General features: G+C 42.2%; 1 protein-coding gene across 4 annotated transcripts in view; it reads right to left on the bottom strand.

Moving 5' to 3' along the window:
- Positions 1-17,929, bottom strand: part of LOC139539484 (GRAM domain-containing protein 2B-like) — a 28,281-nt gene that overhangs the window by 2,751 nt on the left and 7,601 nt on the right. For 2 of the 4 annotated variants that reach the window (XM_071342482.1, XM_071342479.1), the window contains exons 2-11: positions 9,094-9,234; positions 8,873-8,933; positions 8,665-8,737; positions 8,207-8,310; positions 7,028-7,126; positions 6,593-6,733; positions 6,286-6,382; positions 5,043-5,138; positions 4,734-4,833; positions 46-149 (exon numbers count right to left, since the gene is read on the bottom strand). In XM_071342482.1, the coding sequence (XP_071198583.1) occupies positions 46-149; positions 4,734-4,833; positions 5,043-5,138; positions 6,286-6,382; positions 6,593-6,733; positions 7,028-7,126; positions 8,207-8,310; positions 8,665-8,737; positions 8,873-8,933; positions 9,094-9,234 (1,016 nt within the window). Of the gene's footprint in view, positions 1-41; positions 150-4,733; positions 4,834-5,042; positions 5,139-6,285; positions 6,383-6,592; positions 6,734-7,027; positions 7,127-8,206; positions 8,311-8,664; positions 8,738-8,872; positions 8,934-9,093; positions 9,235-15,941; positions 16,108-17,929 lie in introns of those variants that run through there. The other 2 variants (XM_071342481.1, XM_071342480.1) reach the window with 2 other exon arrangements.

Genomic DNA, 17,929 nt, shown 5'->3' on the forward strand with positions numbered 1-17,929 from the left:
TATGTGGAGGTTAGGATATGGTTGGGTGGGGGTCGTCTTACCCACTCTGTGAGGAGAATTCAGGGAGGGCACCTAGAGAGGTCAGCTGTTCCTCCAGAGCCACGATGCGGAGGCCGATGTACCCCGACGATAGCAGCAGCAGTACCACCCTAAAACACAGAATGTTAAGTCACACTCTCGTGCAGCTTCATTTTACATCAATTCAAAGCAGACATAGGCCATGCAAAACGAGTTTCCTCCAAATCTATTGTCATCGTGTGGTAGAGCACGGAGAAGAATGGGAGAAACTCGTAGCGTCACACCCAAGGAGACTCGAGGCTGTAATCGCTGCCAAATGTGCTTCAACAAAGTACTGAGTAAAGGGTCTGTATACTTATGTAAATGTGATGTTTATAAAAATAAAATAAAAATAGCAAAAAATAACCTGTTTTTTCTTGTTATTTTGGGGTATTGTGTGTAGATTGATGAGGGGGAAAAAACAATTGAATCAATTTTAGAATAAGGCTGTAATGTAACAAAATGTGAAAAACGTCAAAGGGTCTGAATACTTTCCGAATGCACTGTAGTCTTCAAAGAGCACATTCCAATGCTTAAACTTAGTCTCACACAGCAGGTAGTACTATATCTAGATATGGCGCTGCTGGACCTTATGTAACTCACAGGTCAGAACTGCTGCTGCAATATGTTACTTTTTTGGGGGGGGTGACACGACAATTCAAAGAAATGCGAGTTATAGATCTGTCACTCATTGAAAGCCAGTCTAAGAAGCTGTAGATCTGTTCAATGTGCGCTATTTCTATGCTTCCCATTCTTCTGCCTCTTCCTTTCGGTTTTGATCACACAGCTAAAAATACAATATTTTGGGTTATGGAAAATATTTTCCACAGCGGTTTAGATGGTACAATGATTCTCTATACTTGCTTGTTTTGTCACAAACTGAAATTTGCTAAACTATTAGAATCTTAGCAATCAGGAAACGGCAGCGTGATTTCTGAATAGTGCATCTTTAACCAGACACATAGCTTTTGTTAATCTCGTTGTTTTATCACGTGTGACTACGCCTGGAAACGTGTTCTGTGAAACGAGAGACCCTAAAGCTTACACACTCACGAATGCCATCAAACTGAGCAAACACAGAATAGGCTACGTGTTTAGTAAATAGAGATTATTAAAGGATGAGTGTTGAAAGAGATTGTGATATCTCACATCTCAAAATAGGGCTACTTAATGTTAGATCACTCAATTCCAAGGCAGTTATAGTCAATGAACTAATCACTGATCATAATCTTGATGTGATTGGCCTGATGGAAACATGGCTTAAGCCTGATGAATTTACTGTGTTAAATGAGGCCTCACCTCCTGGTTACACTAGTGACCATATCCCCCACGCATCCTGCAAAGGTCGGAGGTGTTGCTAACATTTACGATAGCAAATTTCAACTTACAAAAAAAACTACCTGCGTTTTCATCTTGAACTTCTAGTCATGAAATCTATGCAGCCTACTCAATCACTTTTTATAGCTACTGTTCACAGGCCTCCTGTGCCATATACAGCATTCCTCACAGAGTTCCCTGAATTCCTATCGGACCTTGTAGTCATGGCAAATAATTCAAATTTTTGGTGACTTTAATATTCACATGGAAAAGCCCACAGACCCACTCCAAAAGGCTTTCGGAGCCATCATCGACTCAGTGGGTTTTGTCCAACATGTCTCCGGACCTACTCACTGCCACAGTCATACTCTGGACCAAATTTTGTCCCGTGGAATAAACGTTGTGTATCCTAATGTTTTTCCTCATAATCCTGGACTATCGGACCACCATTTTATTACGTTTGCAATCGCAACAAATAATCTGCTCAGACCCCAACCAAGGAGCATCAAAAGCCGTGCTATAAATTCTCAGACAACCCAAAGATTCCTAGATGCCTTTCCAGACTCCCTCCACCTACCCAAGGATGTCAGAGTACAAAAGTCAGTTAACCACCTAACTGAGGAACTCAATTTAACATTGCGTAATACCCTAGATGCAGTTGCACCCCTAAAAACATTTGGTCATAAGAAACTAGCTCCCTGGTATACAGATAATACCCAAGCTCTGAAGCAAGCTTCCAGAAAATTGGAACGGAAATGGCGCTCGACCAAACTGGAAGTCTTCCGACTAGCTTGGAAAGACCGTACCATGCAGTATCGAAGAGCCCTCACTGCTGCTCGATCATCCTATTTTTCCTAACATAATTGAGGAAAATAAGAACAATCCAAAATGTCTTTTTGATACTGTCACAAAGTTAACGAAAAAGCAGCATTCCCCAAGAGGATGGCTTTCACTTCAGAAGTGATAAATTCATGAACTTCTTTGACGAAAAGACCATGATCATTAGAAAGCAAATTACAGACTCCTCTTTAAATCTGCGTATTTCTCCAAAGCTCATTTGTCCTGATTCTGCACAGCACTGCCAGTACCAAGGATCAAGGGAGACACTCAAGTTTTTTTAATACTATATCTCTTGACACATTGATGAAAATAATCATGGCCTCTAAACCTTCAAGCTGCATACTGGACCCTATTCCAACTAAACTACTGAAAGAGCTGCTTCCTGTGCTTGGCCCTCCTGTTGAACATAATAAACGGCTCTCTATCCACCGGATGTGTACCAAACTCACTAAAAGTGGCAGTAATAAAGCCTCTTGAAAAAGCCAAACCTTGACCCCGAAAATATATTTTTTAAACTATCGGCCTATATCGAATCTCCCATTCCTCTCAAAAAGTTTAGAAAAAGCTGTTGCGCAGCAACTCACTGCCTACCTGAAGACAAACAATGTATACGAAACACTTCAGTCTGGTTTTAGACCCCATCATAGCACTGAGACTGCACTCGTGAAGGTGGTAAATTACCTTTTAAATGGCGTCAGACTGAGGCTCTGCAACTGTCCTCGTGCTCCTAGACCTTAGTGCTGCTTTTGATAGCATCGATCACCACATTCATTTGGAGAGATTGGAAACCCAAATTGGTCTACACGGACAAGTTCTGGCCTGGTTTAGATCTTATCTGTCAGAAGGATATCAGTTTGTAGATGGTTTGTCCTCTGATAAATCAACTAAATTTCGGTGTTCCTCAAGGCTCCGTTTTAGGACCCCTATTGTTTTCACTACATACATTTTACCTCTTGGTGATGTCATTCGGAAACATAATGTTAACGTTCACTGCTATGGGGACGACACAGCTGTACATTTCGATGAAATGTGGTGAAGCCCCAAAATTGCCCTCCCTGGAAGCCTGTGTTTCAGACATAAGGAAGTGGATGGCGGCAAATGTTCTACTTTTAAACTCGGACAAAACCGAGATGCTAGTTCTAGGTCCCAAGAAACAAAGAGATCTTCTGTTGGATCTGACAATTAATCTTGATGGTTGTACAGTCGTCTCAAATAAAACTGAAGGACCTCGGAGTTACTCTGGACCCGGATCTCGTTTGACGAACACATCAAGACTGTTTCAAGGACAGGTTTTTTCCATCTACGTAACGTTGCAAAAATCAGAAACTTGAAGAAGAAAAAAATGAATCCATGCTTTTGTCACTTCTAGGTTGAGACTACTGCAATGCTCTACTTTCCGGCTACCCAGATAAAGCACTAAATAAACTTCAGTTAGTGCTAAATACGGCTGCTAGAATCTTGACTAGAACCCCAAAATTTGATCATATTACTCCAGTGCTAACCTCTCTACACTGGCTTTCTGTTAAGGCAAGGGCTGATTAAGGTTTTACTGCTAACCTACAAAGCATTACATGGGCTTGCTCCTACCCATCTTTCTGATTTGGTCCTGCCGTACATACCTACACGTACGCTACATTCACAAGACGCAGGTCTCCTTATTGTCCCTAGAATTTCTAAGCAAACAGCTGGAGGCAGGGCTTTCTCCTATAGAGCTCCATTTTTAAGGAATGGTCTGCTTATCCATGTGAGAGACCCAGACTCAGTCTTGACCTTTAAGTCTTTATTGAAGACTCATCTCTTCAGTAGATCCTATGATTGAGTAGTCTGGCCCAGGAGTGTGAAGTTGAACAAAGGCTCTGGAGCAACAAACCGCCCTTGCCGTCTCTGCCTGGCCGGTTCCCCTCTCTCCACTGGGATTCTCTGCCTCTAACCCTATTACAGGGGCTGAGTCACTGGCTTACTGGTGCTCTTCCATGCCGTCCCTAGGAGGGACCCACTTGAGTGGGTTGAGTCACTGACGTGATCTTCCTGTCCGGGTTGCCGCCGCCCCCCCCCCCCCCCCCCCCCCCCCCTTGGGTTCGTGCCGTGAGGGAGATCTTCGTGGGCTATACTCGGCCTTGTCTCAGGTTAGATAGTTGGTGGTTGAAGATATCCCTCTAGTGGTGTGGGGGCTGTGCTTTGGCAAAGTGGGTGTGGTTATATCCTGCCTGTTTGGCCTTGTCTGGGGGTATCGTCGGATGGGGCCACAGTGTCTCCCGACCCCTCCTGTCTCAGCCTCCAGTATTTATGCTGCAGTAGTGTGTGTGTCGTGGGGGGGCTATGGTCAGTCTGTTATCTGGAGTATTTCACCTCCCCCTCTCCCCTGAGCCCTAGGACTACCTGGCCTGATGACTCCTTGCTGTCCCCAGTCCACCCGGTCGTGCTTTGACATCAGCTGATGTAAGAAGGGCTTTGTAAATACATTTGATTGAGACGTTAGAGGTCACTTACAGGTTAAAGGTTATTTAGAGGTCGCTTACAGTATTAGGTAGATGAAGAGGAGAGTGTTGAGGCTGCTGGCGTCTCTCTGGATGAGAAGGGAGCAGGCGTTCCGTGTCACACTCCACACCCATGAGCCACCTGACCCAGAAGAAATGGAACAACACTTGGTTAACATCTGTAGGTCATCTCCAGCCAGGACGGCTTTTATTTAAAATCGCCAAATAAAATAAAATCCACTTCAGCAAACACAACAGGCTTGTCAGTGGCTCGCTGCATGAAAGTTTTTGTACAGTCACGTGCATTTCTGTTTGTGTGAGAATAGGAGCCAGCCAGAAACATAGACCTACATTGTGGGTGGTTAGCTGAGAGGTCCTCTGAGGCGCTGTCTCTCTGCTGTGTGTTTATGCTCCTCGGGGTGGAGTTGCTCCCTTGAGGCACTAGGTCTGAGAATAAAAAAAGAGGGGGGGGGGGGCATACACGTTAGTCCATCTCTGAAAACATGACCTTGGACTTTGCATATAGAGGTCAGGTACATACACAACAGATAACGCTAACTTGTAGCCAACTGTAAACTTTATTAGTCTACACATTAGGACCTATAGGAGAGGTTGAACTTTGTGCTTAATATGAAACCTAGTCCTAGATTAAAAAAGCATGCTCAAGACAAACAGGCCAGAGGGGTATCCTACGAAGCAAGCTACATCTACTCAGGGTTTTCTGAAGCTAACCAGCTTCACATTCCAACTCAGGGTTTTCTGAAGCTAACCAGCTTCACATTCCAACTCAGGGTTTTCTGAAGCTAACCAGCTTCACATTCCAACTCAGGGTTTTCTGAAGCTAACCAGCTTCACATTCCAACTCAGGGTTTTCTGAAGCTAACCAGCTTCACATTCCAACTCAGGGTTTTCTGAAGCTAACCAGCTTCACATTCCAACTCAGGCGTCATCCGTACTAGGACGGTGGATATTGCTCATCCTCCATTAAAATCTATCAGGCCGTAACTTTGCGTGTCAAACACAGAACTCTTCATTGAGACAATGCTGAAACATCCATCCATGGGAGAGTCAGAACTCTTCATTGAGACAATGCTGAAACATCAATCCATGGGCGAGTCAGTGGCACATTTTCCATTGGTGCCAAAATCAAAATGAAAGAAAACGTATCTTGCAAATTCAACAGGCTGTGGTGTGAAATAGGTTTTTAGAAGTGCTGTGTTAATTTTATTATTTATGGTTAATACAGCCTTGTGTGCTTATCAATGTACAACCACATTCACCTCCCCCCCCTCCACTCATATCAATAAAATAATTGTATTAAGTCATAGACAATTGCGAGAGGGGGGGAATCTGATTTCATTGGTCCTCAATTCGCAGCTCAGACACTTCATTCAGGATAAATGGAGTTAGCCTGCTCCGGAGCAGGTTAGTGCTTAGGGATTTGTTGTCATAGACATTTACCTGGTTAAAACGTGACCCACTTCGTATGACTGGTTATTCCGACTTGAACTCAGAGTTGACCAAAGTTACCTCGCCAACTCCTCAAACCTGCTTCATAAAATACCACTCTGGTATTCCAGTTAGGTTTACTCACCTTTGTTTGGTCTTGGTGGTGGTGAGTCGAGGAAGATCTTCGGGTCTGACCCGTCCGGCTGGTCAAAACTGTCGTCTAGACTGGACTGACTGGAGTTCTGTGAGAGAGGTCCATGGAGAGAGACAGTGGGTTAAAACCAGATTCAAAATAGAGGCCAAAAGATCTACAGTGGAATATGAGGAAGTATCAGCAGATTACAAAGGGCTGTTGTAGTATCTGCAGTACCTGTCGCTCAGGGAAATCCATTAGGCCGCCTTTAAACTTTATAAAATTACATCTTTATGAATTTGAAGATTATAAAACTTACCACCAGCTTGTCCTGATCAAAACTATTCTCTGCAGAAGAGAATAGAGGGCTGCTGTTGGCACTTCCATCATTCAGTTGAGGACACACGGACCGCAGGAGCTTGTAACACGCCTCTCGGTTCCGCAAAGACACAAACAGGTACTGAAAACACACACAGGAGAGACATTTAGCCTGGATGCCCTTGTATGCCCTGGAACAGGCAAGGCTGCAACCGTTCACCTTCAAAATGTACATTGTTAAATAAGCCAGTCATTAATCAGAGTCAAATCTTACATGTCATCCATCAGAGGTCAATGTGTAGTACACAACTTGTCTGATGACTTCGACAGCCCTCTATTAAATATTGATATTAAAACCACCAGTATAGATCTAATCATCTGATTAAGGTGGATTATGCACTGGGCCAATGGGAGAACTGAGAAAGTGACCCCTGACCTTTTCTCCCTCGGTGGTGCGGATAGACAGGGCATTGGGCACCAGCAGGGCAGTGTTCTGCTTCTTCACAATTTGCACACTGGTCACAGGGATCACTAACTGTAGAAACAAATAGAGGACCAACAAACCTTCACTTGATACTTACTGCATTGTGACTTTAATAGATTTTTAGATGTACAAAGTTAAACTAACACACTGAACAAAAATATAAACAACATGTAAAGTGCTGGTCCTATGTTTCATGAGCGGAAATAAAAGATCCCAGAAATGTTACATACGCACAAAAAGCTTATTTCTCTAAAATTTCGGGCACAAATTTGTTTACATCTCTGTTAGTGAGCATTTCTTCTCTGCCAAGATAATCCATATGTGGCATATCAAGAAGCTGGGGACAATAAAAGGCCACTTTAAAATGTGCAGTTGTCGCACACAATGCCACAGATGTCTCAAATTGGGGGAGCGTGCAATTGGCACGGTGACTGCAGAACTGTCCATCAGAGCTGTTGTCAGAGAATTTAATGTTCATTTCTCTACCATAAGCCACCTCCAATGTATTTTTTTGAGAATTTGGCAGTACGTCCAAACGGCCTCACAACCGCAGGCCACGTGTATGGCGTTGTGTGGGCGAGCAGTTTGCTGACGTCAATATTGTGAACATGCCCCATGGTGGCAGTTGTATTATGGTATGGGGCAAGCATAAGCTACAGACAACAAACACAATTACATTTTATCTATGGCCATTTGAATGCATAGATATGACGAGATCCTGAGGCCCATTGTTTTTAAGGAATTTGTGACCAACGGATACATATCTGTGTTCCCAGTCATGTGAAATCTATAGATTAGGGCCTAACGAATTGACTGATTTCCTCATATGAACTGTAACTCAGTAAAATCTGAAATTGTTCCATGTGTTTATATTTTTGTTCAGTATATAAATAAACTGTGTGTTAAACATGAACACGTCATTGGGAAAGATGTGTAGACATTTCTCCATTAGCTAGTAATAGGACTTCTAAACTGTCCATTGACAAATAGGACAAAGTTCAAACCATGTTGTTTAACTGAACAGCCTAGTCCATATTCCACACAGAACAGCCTACTGCTATGCCATGGAGTGAAAATAAAGTATACAGACGAACAATCAAGGGTCAGGGTCGCCCATCAAGGGTTGCTTACCTTGGTGTCCTTGAGCAACACTGAGGAGTGGAAGCACGCGTGATGCTTGGTGACATAGAGCCTGCCGTGGTAGAGCACCTCTTTCTGCAGGGCACAGATGTACGCTGGGAGAGAGAGGGAGGACATGGGGAAGCATTAGTTACATAAGTCCTGGCAGCGTGATGACACACAGCAAGCACTGTCAGTCAGCGTGGGTAAAGGCCAAAATGACTGCCAGATAAACGTGCACCATTGTCAGTTACTATGGCCTCTGCAGATTCACTTAACCGTGCCATCGTTTGAACGATTAGTAAAAAAAAAATTTTTTTTTTTAAAAAGTCACCGCTCATGTTTTTGTGATTTATGACTTTGTGAAAAGCATGACTAGCTGTTCCCATGACATGACTATTTGGCACAGGCGTCACATGTCGTTTGGAGAGTCACCATTGGCCACCGATAATATTCAAAACGTCACTTACCATGTAGCAAGTCTTCAGTCTCTGGAATGTCAGGAAACAGCCTGTGGAATGTTTTGTTGTGCTTTATAAAACTCTGTAGAACAGAAGAGGAAAAGCTTACTAAATTGACCATGTTAAAGTACTGAGTAGTCTTGAACACTTGATAAAGCAGCTGAGTATAGCTATCCCAACCACAAACAGTGTCAAAAAGTCAGAAGAGTGAACGTACACTTTGTGAACCGATGCTTAAAGTCCTCTCCAAACTTCTGTCCACATCGAACGTCCGAGACCTGTGGAAGACCGAGATCATCAGCATGACGTTACTGGCTTTAGCAGGTTGCTGACATTCACACAGAGGCCGTAGCTTCAAAGAGAAAACAGGTATGTTTATAAGACTATGAAAGGCCCAAGTCTTGAGTGTACATGGTTGCACAGGGTCAGTGTAGTTACCTGACAGGGGCTTGTCTGGTGAAAGTTCTGCTCTGCTGCAGCAGCAGCTCCAGTTGGGTCTCCTCCAGACTGAGGGGTTTCCTGGTCTTCTCCAGCGTCTTACTCTCCTTCACAGACAATCCTCCGCTCTCCACCTGGTAGCTGGAAGAGAGGACCAGAAGGTTTCGGTGACAGGGCAAAATAGATCAACCAAAACACCCATCAATCTTAAGCCACTGATGTATGAGGGGCTAAAGAGAGACAACATATACATCTATTTTCTAACGCGCCATTTGTATTTAGACTTGACAATTGTCGAACCATGAAGTATCGAATATGAATATTACGTAATGAAGCACTGCTTTCCAAACATGACGTCTAGCCTAATTCCTTCAGAGGGCTGTCTTAAATACACGCCATTAAGATGGATATGAATATTACGTAATGAAGCACTGCTTTCCAAACATGACGTCTAGCCTAATTCCTTCAGAGGGCTGTCTTAAATACACGCCATTAAGATGGATATGAACATTGAACATTGTATCCCAGCCACTGGGAAACAACAAGTTAATTGTGAAATGAGAGAAAAGGTCTTTATGAGGAGTGGAAAAGGTGACCCTTTTTCTGTAGCCTGCCTTATCGTATCAGTCAAAATGGTGTGTCACACTGTGACAAGTCTGTAAAGTTCTAGCTAGTAAACCACAGCTTTCTGGTAAATGCAGCAAAGCGAGGTGTTTGGCGACTAGCTTCCTTTTAGGCAAATCATATGGGTGATTCTCATGAAACCAGTTTCAAAGAAGCACTATGCTGAAATCCCTCCGCCATTTCCTGGTTGATAAAATTCTAATAGTTCGCAACAAAACAAACAAGTATAGCGTAGATAATCATTGTACCATCTAAACCAATGCAAAAAATATTTTCCATAACCAAAAAATATTGCATTTTCAGCTGGTGTGCGAAACAGAAAGTAGAAGGCCCAAAAACTAAACTTCAGAACGGTAAGATTAGAAATAACACAGAGAACAGATGTACTGCTTCTTAGACTGGCTTCCAATGAGAATGACAGATCTATAAAGTTATAGATTGAGGCGTTTCACTATGGCAGTAGTAAATTGAGTTAGAAAACCCATGATGCATCTCTCAACAATCAAATATCACTCTGAAGACTAAGATGCCTAGTTTATGGCACATTGTCTTGTTATAAATACATTTTACATTTGACAATAAAAAATAAAAAACATTTGTCACCCAAAATTCTCATTACTGAAATATGTCATGAATAAATGGTTGGATAATTTTATACAATTTTACTTTAGAAAACAATGGGTAGCTGCAGTTTGTCAATGAATCAGATTTTTTTTTAAATAGTAGTTGAAGTTTACATTAAAACTAATACGTATTATGTAAAATGCGTCTGTGGACATTTCTAATTACCGTAACACTTTTTCAAGTTACTGTAAAAAAAAATATTATATTTAAAAGTTATTCACCCATGATGCATCAAATCTATGTTAATTTTAATTTCTTGACTTATAGGCCTTCATAATTAGGTTCTTACTCTCTAATACCCCCTTCACGACACTTTACCTTCTCATTACCAAAATGACTAAAAAGTACATTTAAAAAAATAGCTTACCATTACCAACATGGAGGCATGAATGGGCTTTAGTAATCGGGTCAATTGTTTGCTGATTCAAAATGGCCGTCTCCTATTATTTGCAGATTGAAGGGCCTCATTGCCAAAAAAACATTTTTAGGTCAGTTTTTGGCAAGTAGAACCTTAATCTTGGTAACGATAATAAGCTAATCCTTATTTTTTATTTAACCTTTATTTAACCAGGTAGGCCAGTTGAGAACAAGTTCTCATTTACAACTGCGACCTGGCCAAGATAAAGCAAAGCAGTGTGACAAAAAACAGAGTTACACATGGGATAAACAAAAGTACAGTCAATAACATAATAGAAAAATCTATATACAGTGTAAGGAGGTAAGGCAATAAATAGGCCATAGTAGCAGGGTAATTACAATTTAGCAAATTAACACTGGAGTGATAGATGTGCAGATGCTGATGTGCAAGTAGAAATACTGGTGTGCAAAAGAGCAAAAAGTTAAAAACAATATGGGGGATGAGGTAGGTAGTTGGATGGGCTATTTACAGATGGGCTGTGTACAGCTGCAGTGATCAGTAAGCTGCTCAGATAGCTGATGCTTAAAGTTAGTGAGGGAGATATAGGTCTCCAACTTCAGTGATTTTTGCAATTCGTTCCAGTCATTGGCAGCAGAGAACTGGAAGGAAAGGCGGCCAAAGGTGTTGACTTTGGGGACGACCAGTGAAATATACCTGCTGGAGCGCGTGCTACGGGTGGGTGTTGTTATGGTGGCCGGTGAGCTGAGAAGACGGAGCTTTGCATAGCAAAGACTTATAGATGACCTGGAGCCAGTGGGTCTGGCGACGAATATGTAGCAAGGGCCAGCCGACGAGAGCATACAGGTCGCAGTGGTGGGTGGTATATGGGGCTTTGGTGACAAAACAGATGGCACTGTGATAGCAAATTGGATGTAGTCTGAGTAGAGTGTTGGAGGCTATTTTGTAAATGACATCGCCGAAGTCGAGGATCGGTAGGATAGTAAGTTTTACGAGGATATGTTTGGCAGTGTGAGTGAAGGAGGTTTTGTTGCGAAATAGGAAGCCAATTCTAGATTTAATTTTGGATTGGAGATGCTTAATATAAGTCTGGAAGGAGAGTTCACAGTCTAGCCAGACGACACCAAGGTATTTGTAGTTGTCCACATATTCTAAGTCAGAACCGTCCAGAGTAGTGATGCTAGTCGGGCAGGCGGGTGCGGGCAGCGAGCGGTTGAAAAGCAAGCATTTAGTTTTACTAGCGTTTAAGAGCAGTTGGAGGCCACGGAAGGAGTGTTATGGCATCGAAGCTCGTCTGGAGGTTAGTTAACACAGTGTTCAAAGAAGGGCCAGATGTATACAGAATGGTGTCGTCTGCATAGAGGTGGATCAGAGACTCACCAGCAGCAAGAGCGACATCATTGATATATACAGAGAAAAGAGGTATAATTAATTACTAGGACCACTGCTTACACCCATTGTATAGCTTTTTTGTAAAACAGTTATTTGATTAAGTAGGGGTTGTCAAGAAATATGGGTGTATAAACCCCATGTACAGTGGGTATCATAAGTATTCACCTACCTTGAATGTTCACATTTTGTTGCGTTACGAAGTGGGATTGAAATAGATTTTTGACTTTTTGTCATTGATGTAGACAAAACAGGCTACTCCATAATGTCAAAGGGAAAAGAAAATTCAACAAATGTTTACAAATTAATAAAAATTAAAATAGTAAGTATTCACATACTTAATATTATTTATTCACTAAATTAGTTCAGGAGTAAAATGTGGCATAACAAATCACATAATAAGTTACATGGAATCACTGGGTGAAATAAGGGTTGGTTTTTAATGACTACCCCTTCCTCTTTCCTCCATACATACTACATCAACTCGTAAAAAAAGAGAAACGTCCCTTTTTCAGGACCCTGTCTTTCAAAGATAATTCATAAATATCCAAATAACTTCACAGATCTTCATTGTAAAGGGTTTAAAACACTGTTTCCCATGCTTGTTCAATGAACCATAAACAATTAATGAACATGCGCCTGTGGAACGGTTGTTAAGACACTAACAGCTGACAAACGGTAGGCAATTAAGGTCACAGTTATGAAAACCTAGGACACTAAAGAGGCCATTCTACCGATTCTGAAAAACACCAAAAGAAATATGCCCAGGGCCCCTGCTCATCTGCATGAACGTGCCTTAGGCATGCTGCAAGGAGGCATGAGGCCTGCAGATGTGGCCAGGGCAATAAATTGCAATGTTCATACTGTGAGACGCCTAAGACAGCGCTACAGGGAGAGAGGACGGAAAGCTAATCGTCCTCGCAACACCTGCACAGGATCTGTAGATCAGGACATCACACCTGCGGGACAGGTACAGGATGGCAACAACAACTGCCCAAGTTACACCAGGAACGCACAATCCCTCCATCAGTGCTCAGACTGTCCGCAATAGGCTGAGAGAGGCTGGACTGAGGGCTTGTAGGCCTGTTGTAAGGCACTGATGAAGACAACCAACGTTTCGACAGACAAGCTATTAAATTATTGCATCTGAGCTTCTAGAGTGTGCGGCTCTCCTTTAATTTTTCAAGGCAGGTCCTCATCAGACATCACCGGCAACAATGTTGCCTATGGGCACAAACCCATCGCCGCTGGACCAGACAGGACTGGCAAAAAGTCCTCTTCACTGACGAGTCGCGGTTTTGTCTCACCGGGGGTGATGGTCGGATTCGCGTTTATCGCCAAAGGAATGAGCGTTACACCGAGGCCTGTACTCTGGAGCGGGATCGATGTGGAGGTGGAGGGTCCGTCATGGTCTGGGGCAGTGTGTCACAGCATCATCGGACTGAGCTTGTTATTGCAGGCAATCTCAACGCTGTGCGTTAAAGGGAAGACATCCTCCTCCCTCATGTGGTACCCTTCCTGCAGGCTCATCCTGACATGACCCTCCAGCATGACAATGCCACCAGCCATACTGCTCGTTCTGTGCGTGATTTCCTGCAAGACAGGAATGTCAATGTTCTGCCATGGCCAGCGAAGAGCCCTGATCTCAATCCCATTGAGCATGTCTGGGACCTGTTGGATCGGAGGGTGAGGGCTAGGGCCATTCCCCCAAGAAATGTCCGGGAACTTGCAGGTGCCTTGGTGGAAGAGTGAGGTAACATCTCACAGCAAGAACTGGCAAATCTGGTGCAGTCCATGAGGAGGAAATGCACTGCAGTACTTAATGCAGCTGGTGGCCACACCAGATACTGACTGTTACTTTTGATTTTGACCCCCTTTTGTTCAGGGACACATATTTCCATTTCTGTTAGTCACATGTCTGTGGAACTTGTTCAGTTTGTGTCTCAGTTGTTATGAATCTTATGTTCATACAAATATTTACACGTTAAGTTTGCTGAAAATAAACGCAGTTGATAGTGAGAGGATGTTTCTTTTTTGCTGAGTTTACATACGTCAGGCCCCTCAGTCAAGTGTTGAAGCACAGATTCAACTACGAAAGACTAAGGAGCTTTTCAAAAGCCTTAAAGAAGGGCAGTGATTGGTAGATGGGTAACAATAACAAATCAGACATTGAATATATCTCTCTAAGCATGGTCAGGCTGTGGATGATGATTTAAACCCGTTCCGGACAGAAAGGAAATTGCTCAGACACGTTACCATGAGGTCATTCGTGATTTTAAAACAGCTACAGAGTTCCTAGGCTGTGATGGGAAAAATATTAAATCAACATTGTAGTTACTCCACAATAAATGACCTAAATGACAGTTTGAAAACAATAAAAGAATACAAAAATATTCCAAAACACACATCCTGTATGCAACAAGACACTAAAGTTATATTGCAAGAAAACACAGCAAAGGCATAAACCTTTTGGCCTAAATGCAAAGCCTGATGTTTGGGGCAAATCCAACATCACGGAGTAACTGCCTCCTTATTTTCAAGCATGGTGGTGGTTGCATCATGGTATGGGTATGCTTGACACGTTATGAGGATAAAATTAAACGAGATGGAGCTAAGCAACGGCAAAATAAATAATTTAAAAAAATATTGCTTCAGTCGGCTTTCCACCAGACACTGGAAACAAATTCACCTTTCAGCAGGACAATAGCCTACAACAAGGCCACATCTACACTGGAGTTGCTTACCAAGAAGCCAATGAATGATCCTGAGCGGCCAAGTTAGATTTTCAAGCGAATTTAAGTCAAAACTATGTCAAAACTTCACCTTGCCCATTATTATTTTGAAAATAATAAAAATGGGCAAAGATTGCACCATCCTGTTGTGCAAAGCTGTTAGAGACTCACCCAAGACAACTTACAGAGGCACTTACTGCCAAAAGGTGTTTCTAACATGTATTGACTCATCAAAAAAAAGCCCTTCCCGTAATCGGGGCGGCAGGTAGCCTAGTGGTTAGAGTGTTGGACTAGTACCGGTAACCGAAAGGTTACAAGATCAAATCCCTGAGCTGACAAGGTAAAAACCTGTTGTTCTGCCCCTGAACAAGGCCACTGTTCCTAGGCTGTCATTGATAATAAGAATTTGTTCTTAACTGACTTGCCTAGTTAAATAAAGGCAAAAAAGGGGGGGGTGAATAAATACTTATCTAATCTATAGTAAGGTGTTTAACTTCATTACTTTATATTGTGTTGCAGTAATGAGATAAATTAACTAACTCCATTAATTTAATTTTAAATCTATTCGTTTTCAGTGTGTTTAACTCAGGCTTGGTGAGCAATGAAAAAAAAAACGAGAATGATAATTTTTGCGTTGGTAGTTGTGGATATTGTGGTAAAATGCATATTATCTGATCAATAAACATCATTATTAAAATAGAAAAATACAGATCCTAACCTTAGCGACCCAAGAGGAATGATATATATTTTTCTTTGTCAAGTGCCAGTTGTGAGAATCATCCATATATGATTGCAGTAAACATCTTCAAATCAATTCCATTTCAAAATGTACGCAAGCCCAAGTCGAATCCAATAAAGGCAATACAAAAGACAATCATAGGACAGAGTTGATTTTTTTTCTTCTTCAAAGGACAGAAATAGAACATAAAATAGAATCTCAATGGATTTAGGCTACCAAAAAAACACACTAGACGAAGATCAACGTAACATGACAAAACAAACAGGTCTCAACCTGAATCGTGAATGTCTGTGCAGAAGTCCAAATAATTTGCCTGAAAAGTATTATACAATCAAATGAGTTAAACTGCCGTCTAAAGTCTTACCCGTTCAGACGCAGTCTCCCAGACGAACGAAAACTCATATACCTATTCATAGCAAGACCTTATCTGAATAAAAGCACACTTCAATCCATAATGTGCCGTCTGTCAAAACAGTTGAAGAAAACTTGAAGGTCCTCTTTTCTTTCCAACACTGCTGCAATGGAATGGTTTTTTTCTGAGTGACTTCTGAACCAGTTCAGTCTGGCCATATCCTTCAAGTGAAAGCAGTTCTATTACCTGAAGGATGTGGCTTTGTGTTGAAATGGTGTGACACTTCGTAGTGGGTGACGTAAGCCTAAGGGCCCACGCCTCCTTAGTGGCGCAATGCACAGGTGGGGACATGTAAAAACAAAAGAATCCCTTCCCGTCATCTAAAAAAGTTCCACTAGCTCAGAGTGAAAATGAATGAACTACGGATCCTTTTTATATAGGCTGGCCTGTGGATCTTGTTTAGCTTGAAGACATCTAGTTCAGGGAAAGTCTGAGAAACCCAGGGAGGTGTGTGAGAGGTCTTCACGGATCCCCCTGTACCCGAATACCCGAGACCCCATCCGGACCCGAGCAGGTCCAAATCAAGAATTCTAAATAATGTCACGGATCTGATTGTCACGGGTATGTGTAATTTTAACTGAATTGTACAGATCCAAACACTACTGCTGCAGTAGAGCCAGATACATTTGTATCATTTATGCTGCTGCTCTTGCTTTTCATGAGAACGGTGCGTGTAGTTTGAGCAAAAAACTTCAAGAGTTGCTCTGATGAGTTTATTCTGTCATCACCCCCCCCCCCATTACAATATGTAATTTCCTTGAAACGCATTTAATAATATTTCTACGATGTCCACCCACACGCAACTCTTAATCCTGCCAAGTGAGTCCCGTTTAGAAAACCGGTATCAAATGAACCATTGGTGACAGACATGGCATACCAGCATTGTCTATATGCCACGGTCTATTCTAGACCTGCACTGGTTCCTAGCTACATGACATACATGAGCGGTCACGAATTAAGCAATAAGGCCCGAGGAGGTGTGGTATATGGCCAATATACCACAGCTAAGGACTGTTCTTATGCAAGACGCAACGCAGAGTGCCTGGACACAGCCCATGGCTATGGTATATTGGCCATATAACACAAACCCCCGAGGAGCCTTATTGCTATTATAAACTGGTTACCACCGTAATCAGATCAGTAAAATGACCCGTGGTATACCATGGCTTTCAGCCAAATCACAATTCAGGGCTTGTACCACCTAGTTTATAATTGCCAATATACCTCTCACTATTGTATGAACTGCCAATTATACCACAGGCACACAGCGCTTTCAAAAACCATTAGGCCTAGGCTATATCAGATAGCAATAAGGTGTTGTATAAAAGATAAGTCACGGGCAATTACAAAATTGTAGTTGACTGGAAAACTACTTACATCACGCACCATGTGACAGTTACATCACCGGGCTGACATGATCAGCTCTGTACAAGGCAAACAATGACCTGCAAAACCTCCCAATAGTAAAACACTTTATCTACACTGTTACAGGAACACAGGTTAAATGCTTTATGGTTTCCCTTTAGGCTGCTTACAGTCTAGGTATAAAACAGAGAGCAGGATTCCCCAACTAGCAGCCAGCGGGCCCAATTTGGTTTCATTTGCCCCCCCCCCTCACAATGTTTTGTGAGCCAAATTTATTTTAAATTGTTGGACATTAGACTAAAAACACCAGTGATTTTCTGGAAATCTGTTCAAGTATTATCATGCATAATAGACACATGATCGTATACAAATGTAAGCAAGGTTTGAAATTATTATGTTTTAGTCAGGCTTCTTGCGGTCAATTTGCAGGCTACAAATGATTTGTAATTATGTTCCGACCCCCATCCCGACCATCTGCTCAAGAAAATACAAACAAAATAGGCCAGCGGCTAAATCAGGTCGATGATCCCTGGTATAGAGCATGGTACGTATAGGCATTACAGTGAAGACATACA

This window comes from Salvelinus alpinus, chromosome 15 (genome assembly GCF_045679555.1).
Source record: "Salvelinus alpinus chromosome 15, SLU_Salpinus.1, whole genome shotgun sequence".
Classification (NCBI taxonomy): Eukaryota; Metazoa; Chordata; class Actinopteri; order Salmoniformes; family Salmonidae; genus Salvelinus; species Salvelinus alpinus.